This window comes from Lacerta agilis, chromosome 15, assembly GCF_009819535.1.
Source record: "Lacerta agilis isolate rLacAgi1 chromosome 15, rLacAgi1.pri, whole genome shotgun sequence".
Taxonomy (NCBI): domain Eukaryota; kingdom Metazoa; phylum Chordata; class Lepidosauria; order Squamata; family Lacertidae; genus Lacerta; species Lacerta agilis.
This window is the reverse complement of record NC_046326.1, coordinates 29,263,883-29,284,055: the sequence shown is the minus strand read 5'-3', so window position 1 is coordinate 29,284,055 and position 20,173 is coordinate 29,263,883. Positions and strand designations below refer to the sequence as shown.

General features: G+C 48.0%; 2 protein-coding genes across 2 annotated transcripts in view; both read left to right on the top strand.

Annotated features, from left to right (window-relative positions):
• The first annotated feature begins 1,555 nt into the window (after window positions 1–1,555).
• Window positions 1,556–16,975, top strand: LOC117060352 (RIMS-binding protein 3A-like). Its single transcript, XM_033172569.1, has 8 exons — window positions 1,556–1,638; window positions 2,742–2,937; window positions 11,963–12,070; window positions 12,824–12,952; window positions 13,748–13,924; window positions 15,030–15,305; window positions 16,275–16,467; window positions 16,950–16,975. Exons 1-8 carry the CDS (start codon window positions 1,556–1,558, stop codon window positions 16,973–16,975), a joined length of 1,188 nt encoding a protein of 395 aa, XP_033028460.1.
• A 1,954-nt stretch (window positions 16,976–18,929) lies between these two features.
• Window positions 18,930–20,173, top strand: part of TSPOAP1 (TSPO associated protein 1) — a 35,345-nt gene continuing 34,101 nt past the window's right edge. Inside the window, exons 1-3 of the mRNA XM_033172568.1 lie at window positions 18,930–19,039; window positions 19,617–19,700; window positions 20,058–20,147. The gene's annotated coding sequence lies outside the window, so the exon portion shown is untranslated. The remainder of the gene's footprint in view (window positions 19,040–19,616; window positions 19,701–20,057; window positions 20,148–20,173) is intronic.

Genomic DNA, 20,173 nt, shown 5'->3' with positions numbered 1-20,173 from the left:
AGCTTTCTCCATCTTCTGTGTGTCAGCCCTAGAGATATCTGAAGATGGCTATCACATCTCCTCTCAGTCTCCTCTTCTCCAGGCTAACCATACCCAACTCCCTCAACCGTTCCTCATAAGGCTTGGTTCTCAGACCCTTGATCATCTTGGTCACCCCTCCTCCGCACATGTTCCAGTTATTAAACTCTGGTGCCCAGAACTGGACGCATGACTCCAGGTGGGGATCTGACCAAGGCAGAATAGAGCAGTACTATGACTTATCCATCTCTGCACAAAAAAGCATGTTTTTTAAAAGTCCTCCCATTCTGCAAAAGGCTTTAAGAAGAGTCAAAATACAGACTGCAGGGATGGCTGGTGAGGCAAAGTTTCATTGCTTAGGATACATCTCATTTTAATCCAGCCTGAGACTGGTTGAACTGTCATGGCTTCTGTCCCCAAAAGGATTCTGGGAATTTTTCAGCAGCATACCCACCCTAAGGCCTGCCTCACAGAACGTTTTTGCGAGTCTGCGATGGTGGGGTGTGTTTGCGTGGGGTGGCATTCTACAAACAGCTCTCTTTGTACTGTGATTGGGACTGAACCCGATGCGTCGTCGAGAGCGGATCTTGGAGATTATGATGGGATGCAGGAAAGTCTCTTGGGTATGTCAAACAGAACCTTTACACATCAAAACCCAACGCCTCAAATTATGCCTCGAAAGAAGTCGGAGCAGCAGTTGAATAACAGAACGTGCCCTGGGGCATGTGCAGAGTGCCTACTCTTCCATGCTGCAGCTGAGATGAAAGGGAAATGGAGATGTGTGTGGCTTCCAGATATTAACAAATTATGATATGTGAGGGGGAGGGGGATGGAGGGGGAGGGGAAAGGGTTACCGTGCTTTCCACTAAAGCTTCAGATCTGATCAGCAAAGCTGTCTGTCTTGAGAGGAGTACCCCCAGGCGCCCTCCACAGCAGCGTGTGTGTATCTGACTGGCTGGAACTGCAACTGCTCCACAACATGGACACCCCTTTGTTCATCTAGCTAGGTGTCATTCCTGCCTTATTTTTTTCCTCTTCGAAGCAGAGGATCGTAGAGTTGGAAGGGACACCAAGGGTCATCTAGTCCAACCCATTGAAGCTCAGTGTTGTTGACACTGACTGGCAGTGGCACTCCTGGGCTTCAGCCGTGGCTCCCTCCCTGGAGATGCCACCAGGGATTGAACCTGGGACCTGCATGCAAAGCATAAGCTCCGCCCCCTGGGCTGCAGTCCTTTGAAATTAAAGGAAGATTCTCTGAGTAAAGACTAAAGAGGAATATAGGAAGCTTCCTCATCCCGAGTCAGGCCACTGATCCATCTAGAGCATTCATGTTGACACTGGCAGGCAGCAGCGGCACTCCAGGTTTCAGCAAGGGGATATTCCCAGCTCTCTCTGGGGAATGAACCTGGGAGCTTCTGCATGTGAAGCAAGTGCTCCGCCACAGAGCTACGTTCAGAACATGGCTCCATCTAGCTCAGTGTTGTCTACACTGACTGGCAGCAGCTCTCCAGGGTTTCAGGCTCCATACCCGGAGGTGATGCTCCGCGGGATTAAATCTGGGACCTTCTGCACTCAAGGCAGGCGCTCTGCCACTCAGCTGCAGCCCTTCCCCAAGCAGAAGTAAAGGCTGGCCCTTCAAACTGCCTTTAGCATCCTCAACTCCTTCAACACCTTTGCTAATGGCAGGGCCGGCCCTGGGAAATGAGGACGTCAGGTGCTCCAGAGAAGAGTGAGGGAGAGAACGGAGAGGGGGGAAGCTGCGGGCGGTGGCAGGAGAGGGGAAGGATTGTGATGGACGAAGAGGAGGAGGAAAAGAAGAAGAGGGGGGCTCTTGCAAAACTGCCCATCCCAGCAGCCGGGGGGGGTGGGTGGGGGGGTTATAGGCTTTCTGCAAGGGGAAGGGGGGCGTAAACTAGCCAAGCCTCCAGGAGGAAGAAGAGGTGGTCCCTTAGTGAGCAGGGCACGGATGCCCATTTCTTGGGCCAGCGCTGCACTGCGGTGTCTGTGCCACCCCACCCCACCCCCAATTCCTAACCTCGAATCAATAGGCAGGCAGCACCCACCGCACTTGTCTCCCTCCCCGTCACCGAAGCACCATTTCCATGGAAACAGCCTGAGAGCGCTTTGCTTATTGGAGGGCTGGCTCCATCGCTGCAGCTCCAAGGCGGACGAGAGTCTCTCTCTCTCTCTCTCTTTCACCCCCCCCCCACCAAAAATTCCTATTATTATTATTATTATTAATCGGGGAAGGGGAGGGGGCGGCGGCTCCCTCCCCACCCTCAGCCCTTCTTCTGAGCCAGGATCGGGCCCAGCTGCCTCTTTGGAGAGGGGGGACCTCCGCCGCCCCTCCATCCCCGCCTGGTGACAGCAGCGCCCGCCCTAGTCAGCCGGATTCGCTGCCCGCATCTCCTTTTGTATGCGGTGAGGGGCGGGGAGGCGCCAGCCTCCTCCTCCTCCTCCTCCTTCCTCCTCCCTCCTCCTCCGCCTTCCTCCTATGCTAAGCCAGCGCCAGGCAAGAGCCGCTCGCCAGCATCTCCGGCTGGCCAGTCCTCTCTCGCCATCCCTGCAGTGAAAGGGCCGCCCAGGGATGCCTTTTCAGCTGTGATGCCCCCCAGCAAGCAGCTGGTGGAGCCCCCTGGTCCAATCCTGGCAGCAGCATCAGACACCCCCGGATTGGTCCCTTGGGTGCTGCCGCTGTCTCCTCGCCACCCAAAGGGATGAAGAGGCGGGAGGAGCCCTCTGCAGAGAGCCAGCAGGGAGCCATGCCGGGCAGCGGGGGTGCTGGCAGGGGGGAAGGCGTCCGGGCAGCCCTCCAGGAGGAAGACGAGGAGGAGGAGGTCCCAAGCTTGGGGTCCTTGGAGCAAGCCCCCCCCAGAAAGCACCGCGCTCGGGCACTGCCAGGTGCCCGCACCACCTCAGGTAAGATCACCCGGCATTTGGGAAGGAGGGTCTAGCGTTAGTTGTGATTCTTTGAGGATCCATGGAAGAGCCTCCTCCTTCCAAGGCAGTCTATCTCCATGTTCCTGAAGCCAGTGAGAAACCTGGGGAGGGTCCCGTTCCGTAAGCACCTGGCTGTCCAGCATTGGAAACAGGTTACTGGGTCTTTGACATGCCTATGGAGTGATAACATCTAGCTGAGTCTTGGGAATGCACTGGAATAGTTAGATGTGCTGGTAGTTGCTTGCTTAGATTCCCTCCCCCAAGGGTTAGACAAATTCACGGAGGATTTTCCTCCCCATCCCAGGGCAGTATACCTTCATGCCAGGTGCTGGGAGGCAAAGAGGAAGAAGAGGAGGCTGTTGCATTTTTATTTTATTTTATTTTATTGTATTTTCCTTCTGAAATTCCTTAAAGGATCTGGCTGGTGACGAAGCTTTGCTTCTTGGTTTCCACAGACAGTCTCTTCCTTATTCACTCCCTTGATGGACTCTTGATTTTCCTGACCAGGCTGCAAAATTTAAATCATGCCATTTTTAAATGAACTTATTGGCATGCATTTAACCGGGAGATCACCCATATTTTTTTAAAATGAAATTACTGGCATGCATTTAACTCAGAGATCACCCATATTATTATTATTATTATTATTATTATTATTATTATTATTATTATTATTATTTAAAAAATGAAATTAATGGCTTGCATTTAATTTAGGGATCACCTAGATAGATCTATAGATTCCCCATCATAATATATTTCTCCCCACAAACCTGTAGCTGTCGAACGAGGGATGCAGTAAAGTCTCCTTCTTCACGGCCATGAAGGAGGAACCATGTTTTTCCCACATTGTAGCTGAGCTGCAGAGACACTGACGGTTTTTAAAATCCTGTTGAAAACGCAGACGCCCCCCCCCACTTCCCAATTGGGGTTCACAGCCAAGCAGGAAGGAGCTCTCGCTTGAGGGCTCTGTGGTTCTGGGCTCCCTTCCCTTCCGTGGAAGCAAAGGAGAAATCTGAAAGCCATGCTGCCTCAGTGGAACACCCATCTCCAGAGGCAGTATACCTGTGAATCCCAGTTGCTGACAGCCAAATAGGAACCTAAGAAGGGACTTCTGGATCAGGCCAGTGTACCATCTAGTCCAGCACCCTGTTCTCACAGAGGCCCAAATAGGAAACCTGCAAGCAGGACCTGAGCCCTCTCCCCTCCTGCGGTTTCCAGCAACTGGTTTTCAGAAGCATTGCTGCCTCTGACTGGAGGCAGAGCATGGCCATTGTGGCCATCACCCATTTATGGGCTCGGCCCCACATCTCCTACTTGTGGGCTTTCCAGAATAGGCATCTTTGTGGCTACTGTGAGAAGAGAGTGCTGCAATGGACAGACCTTTCACCTGGGTGCTTATCATAGCTAGGTATCGTCGTCAGCCCCAGCCAGCAGGGCCAATGGTCAGATGTGATGGTAGGATGGGCTCATAGCTTCCAGATGGCACCATGTTGAGTATCCCAGTCCTGCTAAGTGTCCAAACAGGTTTGTGAATAACCACCCATACGAGCCTAGTAATAACTGGTTTTGGGCGAGCAAATATCCAGGGTTTGTGCATAAGGCTATAATGTTCCTGGGGCCCCCAGTTGTTGACATTGAAATGATTCATGTTTCTATAAATGAACTTATGGACTAGTATTTTTTTTGGAGGGGGGGTGAGGATGGCAGCTTCTACGGACATCTTTGCAAGTTTACCTCTCGCATGTTTGTCCTCCATTATCTCAACAACCTGTCTTTGATAGAAGGCAGCTGATGATCTTAAGAGTCGTAGAATTGTAGAGCTGGATGGGATACCAACCCCTTGCAAAGCCAGAATCACAGTTAAAGAATCCTTGACAGATGATTGTCCAACCTCTGCTAGGTAACCTCCAGTGAAGGAGAGTCTGCCACCTTCTGAAGTTATCTTACTACCGGTATCTGCTAATGGAACTTGGGGCACAGAGTCTTCAGAGGACATCAGCTGGTTTAAGGCCAGCTAGTCAAGTTGAGGTGCCAAACAGGGTCCCTTTGCAGCTCTGGATGTGTAGCTCAGTGGCAGATCATCTGCCTTGCATGCAGAAGGTCCCAGGTTCAATCCCCAGTTGGTATCTCCAGATAGGGCTGGAAATATCCCCTGGCTGAAACCCTGGAGAGCTGCCGCCGGTCAGTGTTGGCAGTGCTGAGCTAGATGGACCTGGCTGAGGATGGGCCACAGCTCAGTGGCAGAACATCTGCTAGACATGCAGAAGGCCCCAGTTTCAATCTGTTGTATTTCTAGATACGCCCCCTGCTTGCAACCCTGGAGAGCCACTGCAAGTCAGTGTTGACAATACTGAGCTAGATGGACTAACTATAAGGCAATGTCTGATGTTCCGCATACCCTTAACCATTATACAACACTTCCTTTTGGTTGTTGCCTGAAGTTTTTGTTTGCGGTTGCCACTATCCTGCTAGATTGTTAGGGAGGGATTGGGGCCTAGAGATCCCTTGTCAAAACCGTTGTCCTGCCCTTTCAGCATTAGAGAGAACCCCAAGTTGTTTATGAGGGGCAGCAACACTCTGGGGTCTTTAGGGCAGAGAAGGGTCTTCCCTGGAAACTCCCCCCCCCCATTAAAAAAAAAAGACCAGGAGCCAAGGTTTGAATCTGAGACATTCTGTATGCAGAGGAGGTGCTCTAACACTGAGCTACAGCTTCAGAATAAATGAAGGGATCCACTTTAAGGTTGGGCTCTTCTCTGAAATAAATTAAGATCATGGCTGCTGGATCAGGCCCCATGGGGCCTCATCTAGTCTGGCACCCTGTCCTCACAGTGGCCAACCAGAGGCTTCTTCTCCCAGAGCCCCCAAGCGGAAAACTGAGGGCAGCAGCAACCCCCCCCCCCACTTTGAAATCCCGGGAGAGGCAAGGGTTCAATATGTCATTCGGCCAGGAAGCTCACTGTATGACCCTTGCCTGGGCTAATCAGCATCTCTCAGCCTAACCCACCTCACAGGGTTGTTGTGAGGGTAAAAGGAGGAGCGGAAGAGCCATGTCCGAAACCTCGAGCTCCTTGAAAGAAAAGGTGGTGTATAAATTTAAGAAGTTGTTGTTGTTGCTGCGGCTGCTGTTGCTTCTGACAGTGGAAGGAGTACACTTCGATCATGAATTTGATTCCTAGCATTACATGTATAGAGTTGGAAGGGACCCAAATGCCCATCTAGTCCAACCCCCTGCAAAGCAGGAATCACAACTAAGGAATGGTTTCAAAGCTGTCCAAAATGAGGAAAGGGTGACTGTGGCTACTAGGCATGATGGCTCTTCTCTGCCTCCACAGTCGGAGGCAGTAATGCTTCTGAATACCAGTTGCTGGAAAACACAGGAGGGGAGAGGGCTCTTGTGCTCGGATCCTGCTTGCTGGTTTCCCAGAAGATGCGCCTGGTTCGCTGCTGTTCGCTGCTGTGAGAACAGGGTGCTGGATTCAATCGGCCCTTGGCTCTTCTTCTTCTTCTTAATGCCCTTTTCATCGTTCACTTTGACCCTTTGCAATGGGGAGTTCGGACAGGACCAAGAAGCTTCCTACCTCAGGCTGAGCTCCTTCCGTGGCTGTTGCAGTTCTGCAAGGCTATACAGCTAAGCTGCCATTCCCCACCCTGGAGAGGCAAGGAGATGACAGCCTGTTCTTTCACCCTGCTGGCTGGCAAAAATCTCCGCTCCACCAGGTCCTGTTTTTTGGGGAGAAATTGGGCCGGTTCTTTCCCGCTGCATCCCTGCGTCACAGCAAAGGAGGCAGGGCCTGCGTTGCTCTTTCCAGAACAGAGGCTTCTCCCTCACCTTAGAATGGGGTGATCTTGCAAGGAAGCCTATCAGCTGTATGGGAAGAGCACCCCACCTCCCCAGACATCCTATTCTGATTATGTTTAAGTCTTCACCCCCACCTCCATACAAATCCAGGGGAAAAAAACGAATATTTTTATTGCTGAAAAACTGGTCTTCTAGAAGGTCCAGGTAGGGGGGTAACCTTGCCACAGGTTTTGAGGACCTCTGGTCTTAGGAGCAGCGGTCAGCCATTCCCTCTCTGGACTGCCGCCAAGTCTCATTTTGGAGGAAGTTCTTTCACTCTTCCATATCCCAGGGGTTGCTTGAATGGGGCCAAACTGGTCAAAGGCACATAGCAGACCCTCCAAGTGTCCCTATTTTCCAGGGACAGTCCCGGATTTACAGAAGCCATCCCGGTTTCTGATCTGATCCCAGAATGTCCCACTTTCCCATGGGACGTCCCTATTTTCATCAGAGAAATGTTGGAGGGTATGGAGATATCCAACATCTGAGCCACCTGAAGGCAGTTTTTAAATGCTTGCTTAATGTTTTTTTTTTATGTATTTGTATATGTTGGAAGCTGCCCAGAGTGGCTGGGGCAACCCTGTAAGATGTGTGGGGTATAAACAGTAAAATTATCATTATGGAATGGGACATCTCTATTTTCATCAGAGAAATGTTGGAGGGTATGACATAGGAAGCTGCCAGGTGCTTGGCTCATCTAGTTCAGTACTGTCTACACTGACTGGCAGCAGCTCTCCAGAATTTCAGGAAGGGGTCACCCCCAGCCTTACCTGGAGATGCTGGGGATGGAAGCTGAGGTCTTCTGCATGCAAAGCAGCTGCTCCGCCAGTGAGCTGAGAACTAAATAAGATTCCAGTTGTCCTGGTTCTGGAGAAAAGACTTTAAATGGGAAGATGCCTTCTACTGAGGGCCACGCTGGTCATCCTTTTTTATCATTTATTCATGGTTAATTTTACTCATCATGGTGTGATGTTATTAGGGTGGTTAAACTCTATAGGATGCCACTTTCAATACTGTGAAATTTCTGGCATAAAGCTCTCTCTCTCTCTCTCTCTCTCTCTCTCGGGAATGTGGGGGGTCTGCCACTGTTTCAGATTTCTGCATTTCTTCAGCTTATATAATACAGGCTGGGTTGATGATAGGAGCCGGGAGGTAAGGGTGTGTGTGTGTTGGAGCTTCTCTTAAGATATGCTTGCAGAGAAGGTAAGCCTTAAAGCGGTGTACATTTCAGTGCTTCTGGGTGCTGCAAATCTGAGGGAAAGAAGGGAGGAGAGGTGATTTGACCTCATTTTCTAGGGAAATGGTGGGAACAAGCAGTTGTGTTTGTGTGTCTCCCTTGAACATTAAAACTCTCAGAACTGCCTTTCTGGTTGTGGCTACTGAGCCTACTTATTTGTCTGACGATGCTCAATCAAGGAGACCCGAGTCAAAGCTGTTTTGCCTGTGCCTTCGGTTATATCAAGGAGATATTATTATCACTGATTTATTAATTGCCTTCTACACCATCATCTCAAGGTGCTGTATGATGCAAACGGAGACACCAAAGACACAACTTTTAGTGTGGCAGCACCTACACTTTGGAACTCCCTGCTTATTGATATCAGACAGATATCTTCACTGTACTATTTTTTGGCGCCTGGTAAAAAAAAGATAAAAAAATCTTGTTTAGAGATGCCTCCTACCCAGATATTTAGAAAGCTGGTGCTTTTTGAAAATTTTAGATTATTGTTGTTATTTTTTTTTCTATTGATAATTTTATCCTTTAATTTGTTTGTTTCTCTTTTACAATCCAGTGGCATATAAATTTCTATCAAATAAATAAATACATAAATAAATAAATACATAAATACATACATATGTTCTTGATGTGTGTTTATCTACCAGCCATCTCCAATCCTGCTGCCCTTCTCCTGGTGTTTTGGATATAACACTTTCCATCGGCCCCCAGGCAGTATGCCCCAATTTTCACAGATGTTGGGAATTATAGTCCAGCAACATCTGGAGGGCCACAGATGTTCCTCACCCCTGATACCTACCTAGCCACTCCGCAGATGGTATCCCGACTGCTATCATGACAGCTGCCGTGCTGATATGACCATTTTTTGTGGTTTGATCAATGTGGAACTCCTTGCTACAAGATGTGGCAATATCCGAAAGGAGATGAGGCAAGTGATGGCTGTATGGAAGCAGCTTCTGAGGCAGTCTATCCCTCAATAGTAATTGTGGAGGAATAGCAGCAGGAGAAGGCTGCTGGCCTTTTGCATTGCATGTGGTCTACCCAGAGGCATCTGCCTGCCTTGGGAAGCTGGATGTTGAGTTAGATGTATCCCCCTTGATCTGATCTAGCTGGACCATATGGGATAAAGAAAACTAAAACGAGTTGTTTTTTTTCAGATTTGCAACACTCAAACACCTGTTCTCCATCAGCCAAGAATATTGGGGGGGGGGCGGATCCTGTCTAACATCGCCATAGGAGTAGGAAGGGGGTGTAGCTCAGTGGGTACAGCACCTGCTTTGCATGCAGAAGGTCCCAGGTTCAGGTCCCAACAGCTCCAATTAGGACTGGGAATGTCCCTTACGTAAAACCCTGGAGAGAGGTGCTGGCAGCCAGTGTAGGCGATCCTGACCTAGCTGGATCAATGGTCTGATTTTGCACAAGGAGCTCCTATTTATTTCAGTCTTTTCCACAGGACATTTGAGAACTAGCATCTTACATTGGTTTCAGAGGAAGGGGGCACATGGCTCAATGGGTAGAGCATCTGCCTTGTATGCAGAAGGTCCCAGGTTTAGCCCCCTAGGTAACCCCCCCTCCTCCGGGAGTGGTACCACCCACTTTGGGAATCATGGGCTTATGTGGCTTGGAAAGAGATCACATCCACACCATACACATTACTTTCCTCCAAAGAATCCCAGGAACTTGAGTTTTGAAAGGTTGCTAGGAATTGTAGCTCTGTGAGGAGAAAACAACTCCCCATCTTGCCCCAACGTGCATAAATAAATGCATTTTGGGACACATTTCTTGGCTGGAGAGCTGCGTTGCAAAATGCAGACAAGTGCAAATTTTGAAGAACGGATGTTTCTCACTCTACATATGGGTGAATTAGGTAGGTCCGCCCTTAAATGTGAACTAACTCAAACTTTCCCCCTCTCCCTCAGTTTCTCCCTTCGTAGTTGAGGATCTGAGGGCAAGGATGAGCCGCTTGAGCTCTCTTCTGCCTTGTGCAACCCAGATAGACCCGCTGCATTTCCACGGAGGCCCTGCTCCACTTTCAAAGGTTACCTTGCCCTCCTCGTTAAACGTTTGCGCCAGATTTGTAGTCTGCGTCTGTCGCTTCGAGTCATTATCCTCGGGATGCCTTCTGGTGTCACCGCTTCCCGGAATCAAATGGTCCGTCCGTCCTGTCACAGGAGCCTGCGCCAATTAGTTTTCATTCGGTGAGGTTCGACCTTGAGCGCCGGAGATGCTTTTGAAAGCACTCGGTCATTTCACAGGAAGATCGTCTCTCACCAGCTTAAAAAGAATTCAAAGAGGCAGCTAAGTGCAAGAGAGAAGGTGCAAATGGCAGAAGCTGTTAGGGCAGCCTTTCCTGGAGTGGCACATTATTTTCCATTATTTGAGGCTGCTGCTGGGTTATTTGTTTAATAAAGGTAATAGAATCTTAGAACTGGAAGGGACCCCCAAGGGTCAACTAGTCCAACCCCTTGCAACGCAGCAGGAATTGAAGCCCAAGGATCCCTGCCAGATGGCCATCCAACGTCTGCTTAAGAACTTCCAATGAAGGAGAGTCCACCACCTAGTGAGGGAGTTTGCTCCACGGTCGAACAGCTCTTACCATCAGAAACGTCTTCCCGATGTTGAGTCATAATCTCTTGTTTGCAACTGGAATCCATCGGTTTGGGTCCTCCACTCTGGAGCAGCAGAAAGCAAGCTTGCTCTGTCTTCTCTGTGATGGCCCCTCAGATATTTGAAGATGGCTCTAACAACTCCTTTCAGTCTTCTCTACAAGGGGTTTTCTTATCTTTTTTTTTCAATTTGCCAGCGGATTACAACAGTAAGCAGAATCTTACAGCAGCCTCCCCACCATGATCCTCCAGAGGTTGTGGACTTCAATTCCCATCAGCCCCGGTCGTTGTGGGGGAATACCTGTCACTCAGCGGCAGAACATCTGCTTCATATGCAGAAGGTCCCAAGTTCAGACCTCAATGACATCTTCACATAGGGCTGGGGATGTCCCCTGTCTGAAACTCTGGAGAGCCACTGCTAGTCAGTGTAGACAAAACTGGATTAGGTAGATTAATGATCTGACTTGGTGCAAGTCAAGGATGATGGGAGTTGTAGTCCAACACGTCTGGAACGCATCAGCTTGGAGCCAGGTGCCATATTGGAATTCATATATGTCTGTCTTGCATTCCATCAGGGTGGATTAATTCTGTGCTGTTCTCTCAGCCACTGCCCAGATTCTGACCTGCTTTTCTTCCCTTGGATTACCAACTGTTAGGTGCTTGAATTGAAGATCATTCAGTAGCCTGTTTAATAAACCTGCCGTGCTAACAAGATCTGGGTGGAACCTCAAGTTTAGACAGGCAACAGCTGTTTTATTATTTATGCACATACAATTTTGTAACAAGAAAAAAAAATAAAGACAGGGATTTTTTTGTGTAAACTGTTTAGAGGTCTTTTGTTCAAGGAAACAGTAAATGCATTTTGTTAAATAAACAATAAACTGAAAAACTGAAAAAATAAATTCTGCGTCAACCTGACGTTTGACAACAGGACGGTTACTGGGTGTTGTTCCTTTGATTTATTAAATGCCCTTCAGCAAAAGGTCCCAGCAATTCTAAAAGACAACACTAAAAACATTTTAAGACATATTACAGTCACAAGAATAAGGCAGGTTCTAAAATATGTATATCATTGTCAGGTGTCAAAGTCCAGGGTAAAAAGGTTCCCTGTCTCAGTGTGAAATGGGTGTGGCCAAAGGAAGAGGGGTGTGGCTGAAGAAAAGGGGTGTGGTTAGAGAAAGGGGTATGGCAAAATGAATTAGGGTGTGGCTAAAGATGTGGTTGTGGCTAAAAGAGGGGGTGTGGCTAAAAGACTGGAGCAAAAGTACATTCAAGAGATCTTTTTAAAAACGTGTCTGCCACACACTCTCTCTCACTTTCCAGTACGGTGTGAGTTACCGTTGTCTCCTGCGGCAGAACCAAGTCCTACTTACAGCGCTGGAGGAGCTGCAGTCCCGCTGTGCCACCCTGAAGAAGGAGAACAGCCTGCTGGTGAGGAGGAGCTTGGGCACGGGAAACCTTCCAACGAGATCAGGCAACACCAGTCTTCCCCAACCCAGTGCCTTCCAGAGGTTGTTGGACTACAGCTCCCATCAGCCTAAGCTAGCATGGCCATGTGATGCTGAGAATGATGGGATCTCTTGTCCTAAACATCTGGGAGCCACCAGGCATCTTTAGGAGAACTTCCTCCTGGCTGGCAGGCATCCCACAGTCCAGATCTTCCCCATTATCTGACTTAAAATACTTCCGCCCCACTTTATAGCAAGCTTTCTTCCAGTTGGGTGGTAATATGTAATCTGTCAGGGTCCACAGACAGATGGGCTTAAGTCCATGGTGGGCAGGACCAGGGCTAAAAGGAAACACCATCTATGCTCCTTAGGCTCACTCAGCTGGGAGCTGCTGCCTGTCAGTGTAGACAGTACTGGGTCAGACAATGACCTGTCACCTGACTCACTTTAAGGCAGCTTCCTTGAACCATGAGGACTGGAATCTTAGCTCAGTGGTAGAGCATCTGCTTTGCAGGGGCTGGGGATGTCTGAAACCCTGGAGAGTGGCTGCCAGCCAGGGTCAGTGAGCTAAACAGGCTAAGGGTCTGTCACCTCTGCCTCATGGCAGGGCCAGGCCCAGCAATTGCTGCAGAGGACTCAAACCTCTTTCTTTCTTTCTTTCTTTCTTTCTTTCTTTCTTTCTTTCTTTCTTTCTTTCTTTCTTTCTTCCCACCCCTTTCCACTTCCCCCCTCTCAGCACAAGAGCTGCTTCCCAGAGACTCAGGAGAAAGTGAGGCACCTGAAGAGGAAAAATGCTGAGCTGGCTGTCATCGCTAAGCGCCTGGAGGAAAGGGCACGGAAGCTCCAGGAAGCCAACCTCAAAGTAGTAAGTGCGGGAGAAGGTGCCTTGTGGCAGACATTCCCCACCACTGGTGAAGAAAACATTGAGGTGGGCGGACCAGAGACTTGGTTTAGTAAGAGGCAGCCTCTTGTGCCTGTATCTAGAATGATGAATCCAAATAAGAACTCTGGCCAAAAGTTTTAACCAAAAAACATACGTTTACTCATAATTCCAAATGTAATATCAATTCTGTAAAGAAGTTTAAAACTTTGATACAACTCGTTTTGTGTTGTTTAATAATGATTTTGTAAAATGTTAAATTCTGAAACGTGATGTACTCTGTGCTATTTAATATTATTTGATATTGCCAGCTGAAGAAGGCATCCATGCCGAAACAGGGCCCTGTCCTGGTCTCCCTGGCTTGCATCTGACACGTATTTGAGAAGCCTTGACATCTGTATCTAGAAGACTTCAAATAAAATTTCCATTTGAAACTATTTTATGTTTAAGACTGTAATTCTTTACAGAATTGATATTACATTTGGAATTACTTACGAGTAAACGTATGTTTTTTGGTTAAAACTTTTGGCCAGAGTTCTTATTTGGATTCATTACAGTGTATTTGGCAATAAGAACTCCAACTTCTTTTACGATTATGTATCTAGAATGATAGCATGGCAAAGTGGGAAGGTACCCCAGGGGCCATCTAGCCCAACCCCCTGCATTGCAGCTAAAGAATCCCCAACAGACTCCAAACCCTGCTTGAAAGCCTCAAACAAAGGAGAACCTGCCACCTTCCCAGGTAGTCTGCTCAACTGACTTGTTCTCTTTCTGCTGCAGGTCAACACCCCGGTTGCGGTGAAGGGCTCCTGTGCGGGACTCTGCAAGAAAGCACTGGCCCGCCAGCGGGCTATGGACCTGCGCGAGCAAGCCAGTGTGCTGCTGGCAAAGGACAAGCAGATCAACGCCCTGCAGCAGGAATGCCAAGACCTGCAGGCCAAAATCACGTCGGGAAAGGTGAAGGTTCCATGCCTAGATATCTTGGGTTTGGAGAGGGGGGCGTTAGTGTGTGCGAAAACCATCCTGGTGCTTGGAGGTAAAATTCCCATTCGTGGCTTTGCAAACTTTTGCGTCTGCCACAAGGCCACCAGAAAGTTGGGCCAAAATTGGGTCTTTATCCCTGGCCTGTACACTGACAGAAAGCAGGCTTTCTGCGGTTTCAGACCAGGGGACTTTGCAGCCCTTTGTAGAGAGATGTTGCCAGGATTGGGCTTTCTGCATACAAAAAAAGATACCCTACCCCTTCCCCAAACTTGACTTAATTCCTTTAAAAAGCGTTAATTCTGTATGAAATTGTTTTTATACAAAGCACTGAACAGCAGGCAGCAAGCGCTGCCTTTACAGTCCTTTAATGTGGAGAGGGATGCTTATCGTACTGTGTGCAGTTCTGGTCGCCCCACCTCGAAAAGGATATTGGAAAAGGTTCAGAAAAGGGCCACCCGAATGACCGAGGGGATGGAGTGACTCCCCTATGAAGAAAAGTTGCAGCATTTGGGACTTTTTAGTTTAGACACAAGGTGACGTAGAAGCTTTTTAAAATTATGCATAGCGTGGAGGAAGTGGATTGAGAAAAGGTTTTCTTCCTCCCTTGTAACACTAGAATTCATGGGCACCCAATGAAGTTGGACGTGGGAAGATTCAGGGCTGATAAAGTACTTCTTCATGCAGTGTATGGTTAAACTATGGAACTCCCTCCCACAGGAGGCAGGGATGGCCAATGACCTAGACACCTTTGAAAGAGGATTAGACACATTCATGGAGGAGAGAGTCTTTGATGGCTATTAGCTCCAATATCAATGCTCTGCCTCCACCGATTACCAGTTGCTGGAAACCACAGGAGAGGAGAGTTGCTCTTGTGTTTGGATCCTGCTTGCTGGTTTCCCACAATGGGCACCTGGTTGGCCATTGTGAGAACAGGATGCCGGACTAGATGGGCCATTGGCCTGATGTAGCAATCTCTTAATATATTCTCATGCTCATTGAGGAACTGATTAACCAGCTGATATTTCTTCAAATCTGGAAGCAACCCTAAAGGTGATGGTGATGGTTTGTGTCTTCCTAGGAAGCTTCTTCTCCTTCCCTCCCCCTCCTGGACTTCCGCCACCTGCTCCGAGAGTCGCAGAAGGAGGTGCTGCGTCTACAGAGGCAGATCGCCCTGAAGAATTTCAAGGCATCCCTGGGCTCTCACAGCCAGGGATCAGGGGACCCTTCCTTGGCATCAGTAATGGGCATGGGGTCCCCTGCACCAGCCCTGCCGGCCTACTCAAATGGCTTTTCTCCTTCAAGGGTTTCACGGCAGCGAAATGTGCTATCCTCTGCAGTGGAGGCAGTGAGAAAGGTAAACTGCTAGACTTGCACTTCAAAGCTTTGTGCTTATTGTTAAGTCCCGCTAGTTATTATCATATCAGATGAAAGTGCATGTCCTTTCTGGTTTGCTTTGTAAATAAGACATTTGGCCAGGTTTTTTGCAGGGGGACATAAGTCAAGCATGCATGTAAGTCAAGTATGCAATGAACGTTGGACGCTTAATTAATTAAATTTGTATACTGCCCTATACCCACAGGTCTCAGGCAGTTCACAAGATAAAATCACAATGTAAAAACATATAATACATAGAAAAACAACCCAATAATTTCTCCCCTGCCCCCAATCCCCAACACATTTTAAAAGGGTGTTGGATGTCCATCAGCCAAAAGCCTGATTAAAGAGGAATGTTTTTGCCTGGTGCCTAAAGGTGTATAATGAAGGCCCCAGCTGAACCTCTCTGAGTTTTTATGTAGTTGTGGCTTCCGCCCTGAACTGCTAGATTCAGCGGGTGCTATTCAACTAAGTTGCACTCAGAGTAGGTGCATTGAAATTAATGAACGTGACTAAGTTAGGCTCATTAATTTCAGCAGGTGTACTCTGAGTAAAACAGAGTTGAAGGCTGCCCAGTATTAAAACAAAAGGTACCCTCATCAGGTCTCTTTCTTGCATAAATCTAAACGTGGTGATCATTATCACAGCAAGAGCAGGAATTTATTATTCTTATTGCAATTAATTTATTAAGCCACCGCCTCAAGGCAATTTACACACGAAACCATGAAGAACAGTTAGTCTTCACCATTGCTTTGCCCTAAGGTAGAGTCTAAAGATGCTATCGTGGTTGCTGGGAACTCTGAGACACGTGAAGCCGCTTGAAGAACGTACGAATGCTAACAAGGGAGGGAGGTTTCGATGTAGGGTGGGGAAAGGGCTGCCAACCTCGCCTACTAGCTCCTCTGATGCCCTCGGACGGCCCTTTCCAACCCCAGCCCGGACCCCGCAGGGCCGGGATGTCCCACTGCCGGCGGAGGGGTGGAAGGAAACGCGGATGCCCACCCTCCCGCTTGCTGCCTCCCGAGAGCGGCTCCTCCTCCCCCTCCCTTGGCGGCGAAGTGGTTTAGCCCAGCCGACCAATCCGCCCAGCCGAGGCCGAGCCGGCGCGGAGCTGTCCGTGGTGCTGAAATTGGGAGCAGCAGGTAGGAGCCCGGCGCTGCCCGGTGAGCCAGGCCGCAGTGCCCGCTTAGCCGAGCAGGGAGGGGAGATGGGGCTGGATAAGGACCCCGGAGGGAGGAGGGTGGCTGGCAGCCGGCCCTCCTGGCCTTGTGGGCCGGCTCCCTGCGTGGCCGGCTTCTTCGGGATTCTGCCTGACTTTCAGTGCAGTGGGACGTCATCATGGAGTCCTCTGAGCGTTTGCAGAGTGCTTCCCGCAGCCACCGGGAGGAGGCGGGAGCCAGAGAGGGGCGGTTTCCAGGCGTTCGATGGGTGGGGTGGGTGGAAGAAACTTAATAGCGCTATTATGTTTTTATCGATATTTTAAACTGTGTTTTGTATTGAGTGCGTGGTCTGGGGGAAAGGTAGGGCATAACAACAGCAGCAAAACAACAGCAAGGGCAGCAGCAACAACAAGGAAACGCATTGCAACTCCAATTTTGCCTCTGGGTTATCCTCTCCCCTGCAGCTACCAAGGGCTTTGCTCGCCTTTGACTTGCTTCTCCATCAGGTCCCTGGCAGAATCGGGGCCTTTGCTGCTGCTACTAGCCCAGATCAGAGCTTTGGATTAGAGAAGCGGCAGGGCAACCCCGTTGTTTTTTTCATGCAGAAGGGTCTGCGGGTTCAGTCCTGGCATTGCCCATTTATTTTATTTATTTAGCAGAATTTATATACATCTTGATTGTAACCAACCCTCCTCCATGCGGTTTGCAACAAATACTAAACTGATCAATAAATATAAGTAGGTGGAAACATTTGGATAGCCATCTGTCAGGGATTCTTTAGGTGTGATTCCTGCATTTGGGGGGGGGGAGTGTTAGCAGTTACATCCAACTCTACAATGCTATTATTTGAAAGATAATAAAATTCAACAGAACACTAGAAAGAGATTAAAACACACATCAGCATTCTATATATCTGGATAGGCTTGCCTGAACAAAAAGTGTTTTTTCCCTTCCCTCTGAATCCCCTTTCTTTCTTTTTTTATTGTATCTTTTAGATTGTAACAAACAACCATTGGCATTTGTAAGCTGCTCTAAGAGCCTTTTTATGAATACATAAGCACATAGCTCAATTCCTTAGCCACTACACTATGCCAGTGCATAAGAGACTTAGCTTTATCTCTGAAAGACAAAAGTGCTCTGTTGTTGTTGTTGTTGTTGTTGTTGTTGTTGTTGTTTGTTGTATGTCAGAGTAGGACATGGGAGATCAGGGTTTAAATCCCCACTCAGTCATGAGGTTCACTAGATGGTCTTGGGGCCCAACTCTCTCAGTCTGTCTGTCTGTCTGTCTCTCTCTCTCACTCACTCACTCACACACACACACACACAAACAACTTGATCTACCTCGCAGGGTTGTTGTGGGGATCAAAAGAGGAGGAAGAAAACCATGCAAGCCGCCCTGAGCTCTTTGGAGAAAAGGGTGGGGTAGAAATGCAATAAAATAAATAAATTCACCTTCCACACATGACCCTGGGCGATGTACAGAAGATAATAAAAACAACTTTAAAGCACAGTTAGAAAAACAGAAGAAGATGAGTTTTAAACCCATGACAGAGATTTATTCAACCAGCTGGGAAAGCTTGCATGGAGTTATAGCCTTCGAAGCTCTACTCAGGGTAGACCCCTTCAAATATTTATTTATTTATTTAACTGCAGGAATTTCTATACCACTCATCTTATACAGTAGAATACCAATGCAATGTATGTATTACACACCTGAGAGTGTATACAATCCAGAAATAAACGAACCTGAGTTAGTCATGTTTCTTAGTTCAATTGGTCTACACTAAGGATGACTATAACATTAGATAGAGTCCTATTTGGGTGTGTGTGTGTAAGGTGCCACTTTCAAAGATATCCCTGATACCCACCCACCTAACCTCAGGGGTGTGTGGACACTGAGAGCAGGATCCTGGAACAGAATCCTCTTCTCTTGTACAACTTATCTGTTCCAGGATCCTGCTCTCAGTGTCCACACAGACTACCTAAAAGATAGGGAGCACCTTTATGTATTCATTACCTTTATGTCTCACCTTTCCTCCAAGGAGCTCAAGGTGGCGTACATTGTTCTCCCAGCTCCATTTTATCCCCATGACAATCCTGCGAGGCAGGTTAGGCTGAGAGATAGTGACTGGCCCCTGGGCTGCTGTCAGGGCAAACTGGATTTTAATTTCTGGTTCTGAATGTGTTTTGATGTCTTTGTTTTAGCAAGTTTGTTTTTATTGCTTTGTATTTTATCATGATGCTTTTAAATGTTGGAAGCTGCCTTGAACTTCACTTGGGAGAAAGGTGGACTATGAATACATTAAATAACAACAACCGCCACCAGGTTCTTAGCCATGTAGAGCTTTATCTGTTAAGGGGGGAGCCCTTTGGCTGCAGAATGGAAGGTTGCCCGTGGCCCCACTTCCCCCTTGAGTCTGGCTGAGATTTCTCTCCTTTGCAGAGGGGCGCCAGAGCCCATCCTCTGGCACAAGTGCATGATGGGTATGAAACCCTCCCTGTGAAGAAGGGGGTCGCAACTGTTCCAGAGACCAAACGGCAGATCCAGCAATTGGTGGGTTCCCCTTGCTGTTACTTTGAATCTAGCTTCTAAGCAGTTGGCAAAGTATAAGAATCCCACTACTGCCACAAGAATGGTAAAAAAATCAGTTGGGGGGAGTTTCTGGGAACGGGGAACAGTCAATAGGCAACATCTTTTGGATTTCAAATCTCCTTGGAACTATGATGCCCTGTTTTATTTGATAAGAATAAGTTGTATGATTTAAGATATGTTGATTATAATTGTAAGACTAAGATTAGATGTAAGAAATTAGATTTTACAATGTTACAAAGTTACTGAAGAAGATTAGAAATGAACGCATAAGAGAGGGCGTGAGGAAGTCCCAAGTTTAGGATTTTAAAGAAGTGAAGGATTTTTAATTAATTGTGTTGTTTTGTGTGTATTGGGTGTGTTGTGTTGTTTTGTGTGTATTGTATTTGTAATTGGTTTAATTTGGAAAATCCAATAAATTCTTATTTTAAAAAAAAGGAACTATGATGCCCTGGCATGGAATGTGTGGGGTGGTGATGAGAAATTTGGTCTAGCGCATTTCTCCACCTCATTTCCTTTCCTCTCCCCCTTTTTTCGGTAGGAGTCTGAGCTCAGGAGAAAGCGGAAACAATGTGAAAACCTTGAACATGAAGTGAGGAAGAAGCACAAGAGATGTGCAGAGCTCGTGAGTAAGATCCTGCCCCCCAGAAGCACTGTCAGAGGTGCATCTCCACCTCCATGCTAACCTCCGAGGCCAAATTTTGAGAGGCAGATCAGCCAACAGCATACAAAGTGTTATGGATGATGGGAATTTTAGTCCAGTAGCATTTTGAGAGTTATGGATGATGGGAGTTGTAGTCCAACAACACACAGAGGGCCACAGGTTTCCTGTCCCTGCAATTAAAGAATGGATTGTGTGATGCCTGCTCCTGTATGAACCCCTTGGTCACAATCTACATGTTCCTACAGATTCCTGGTTTCTCTGTCAAAGGAGGCAAATCTTTTACTCCACAGAAAAATCTGCTTTTTTGTCCCTGTGCAGGAAATCCAACTGCAGGAGGTGCAAAGCAATAATGTCCGGCTGTGTGAGGAGAACACTCTGCTTCATGGGCAATTGGAGTGGACAGAAAAGGTAAGTAGGGATCTCTCCCCCCAATA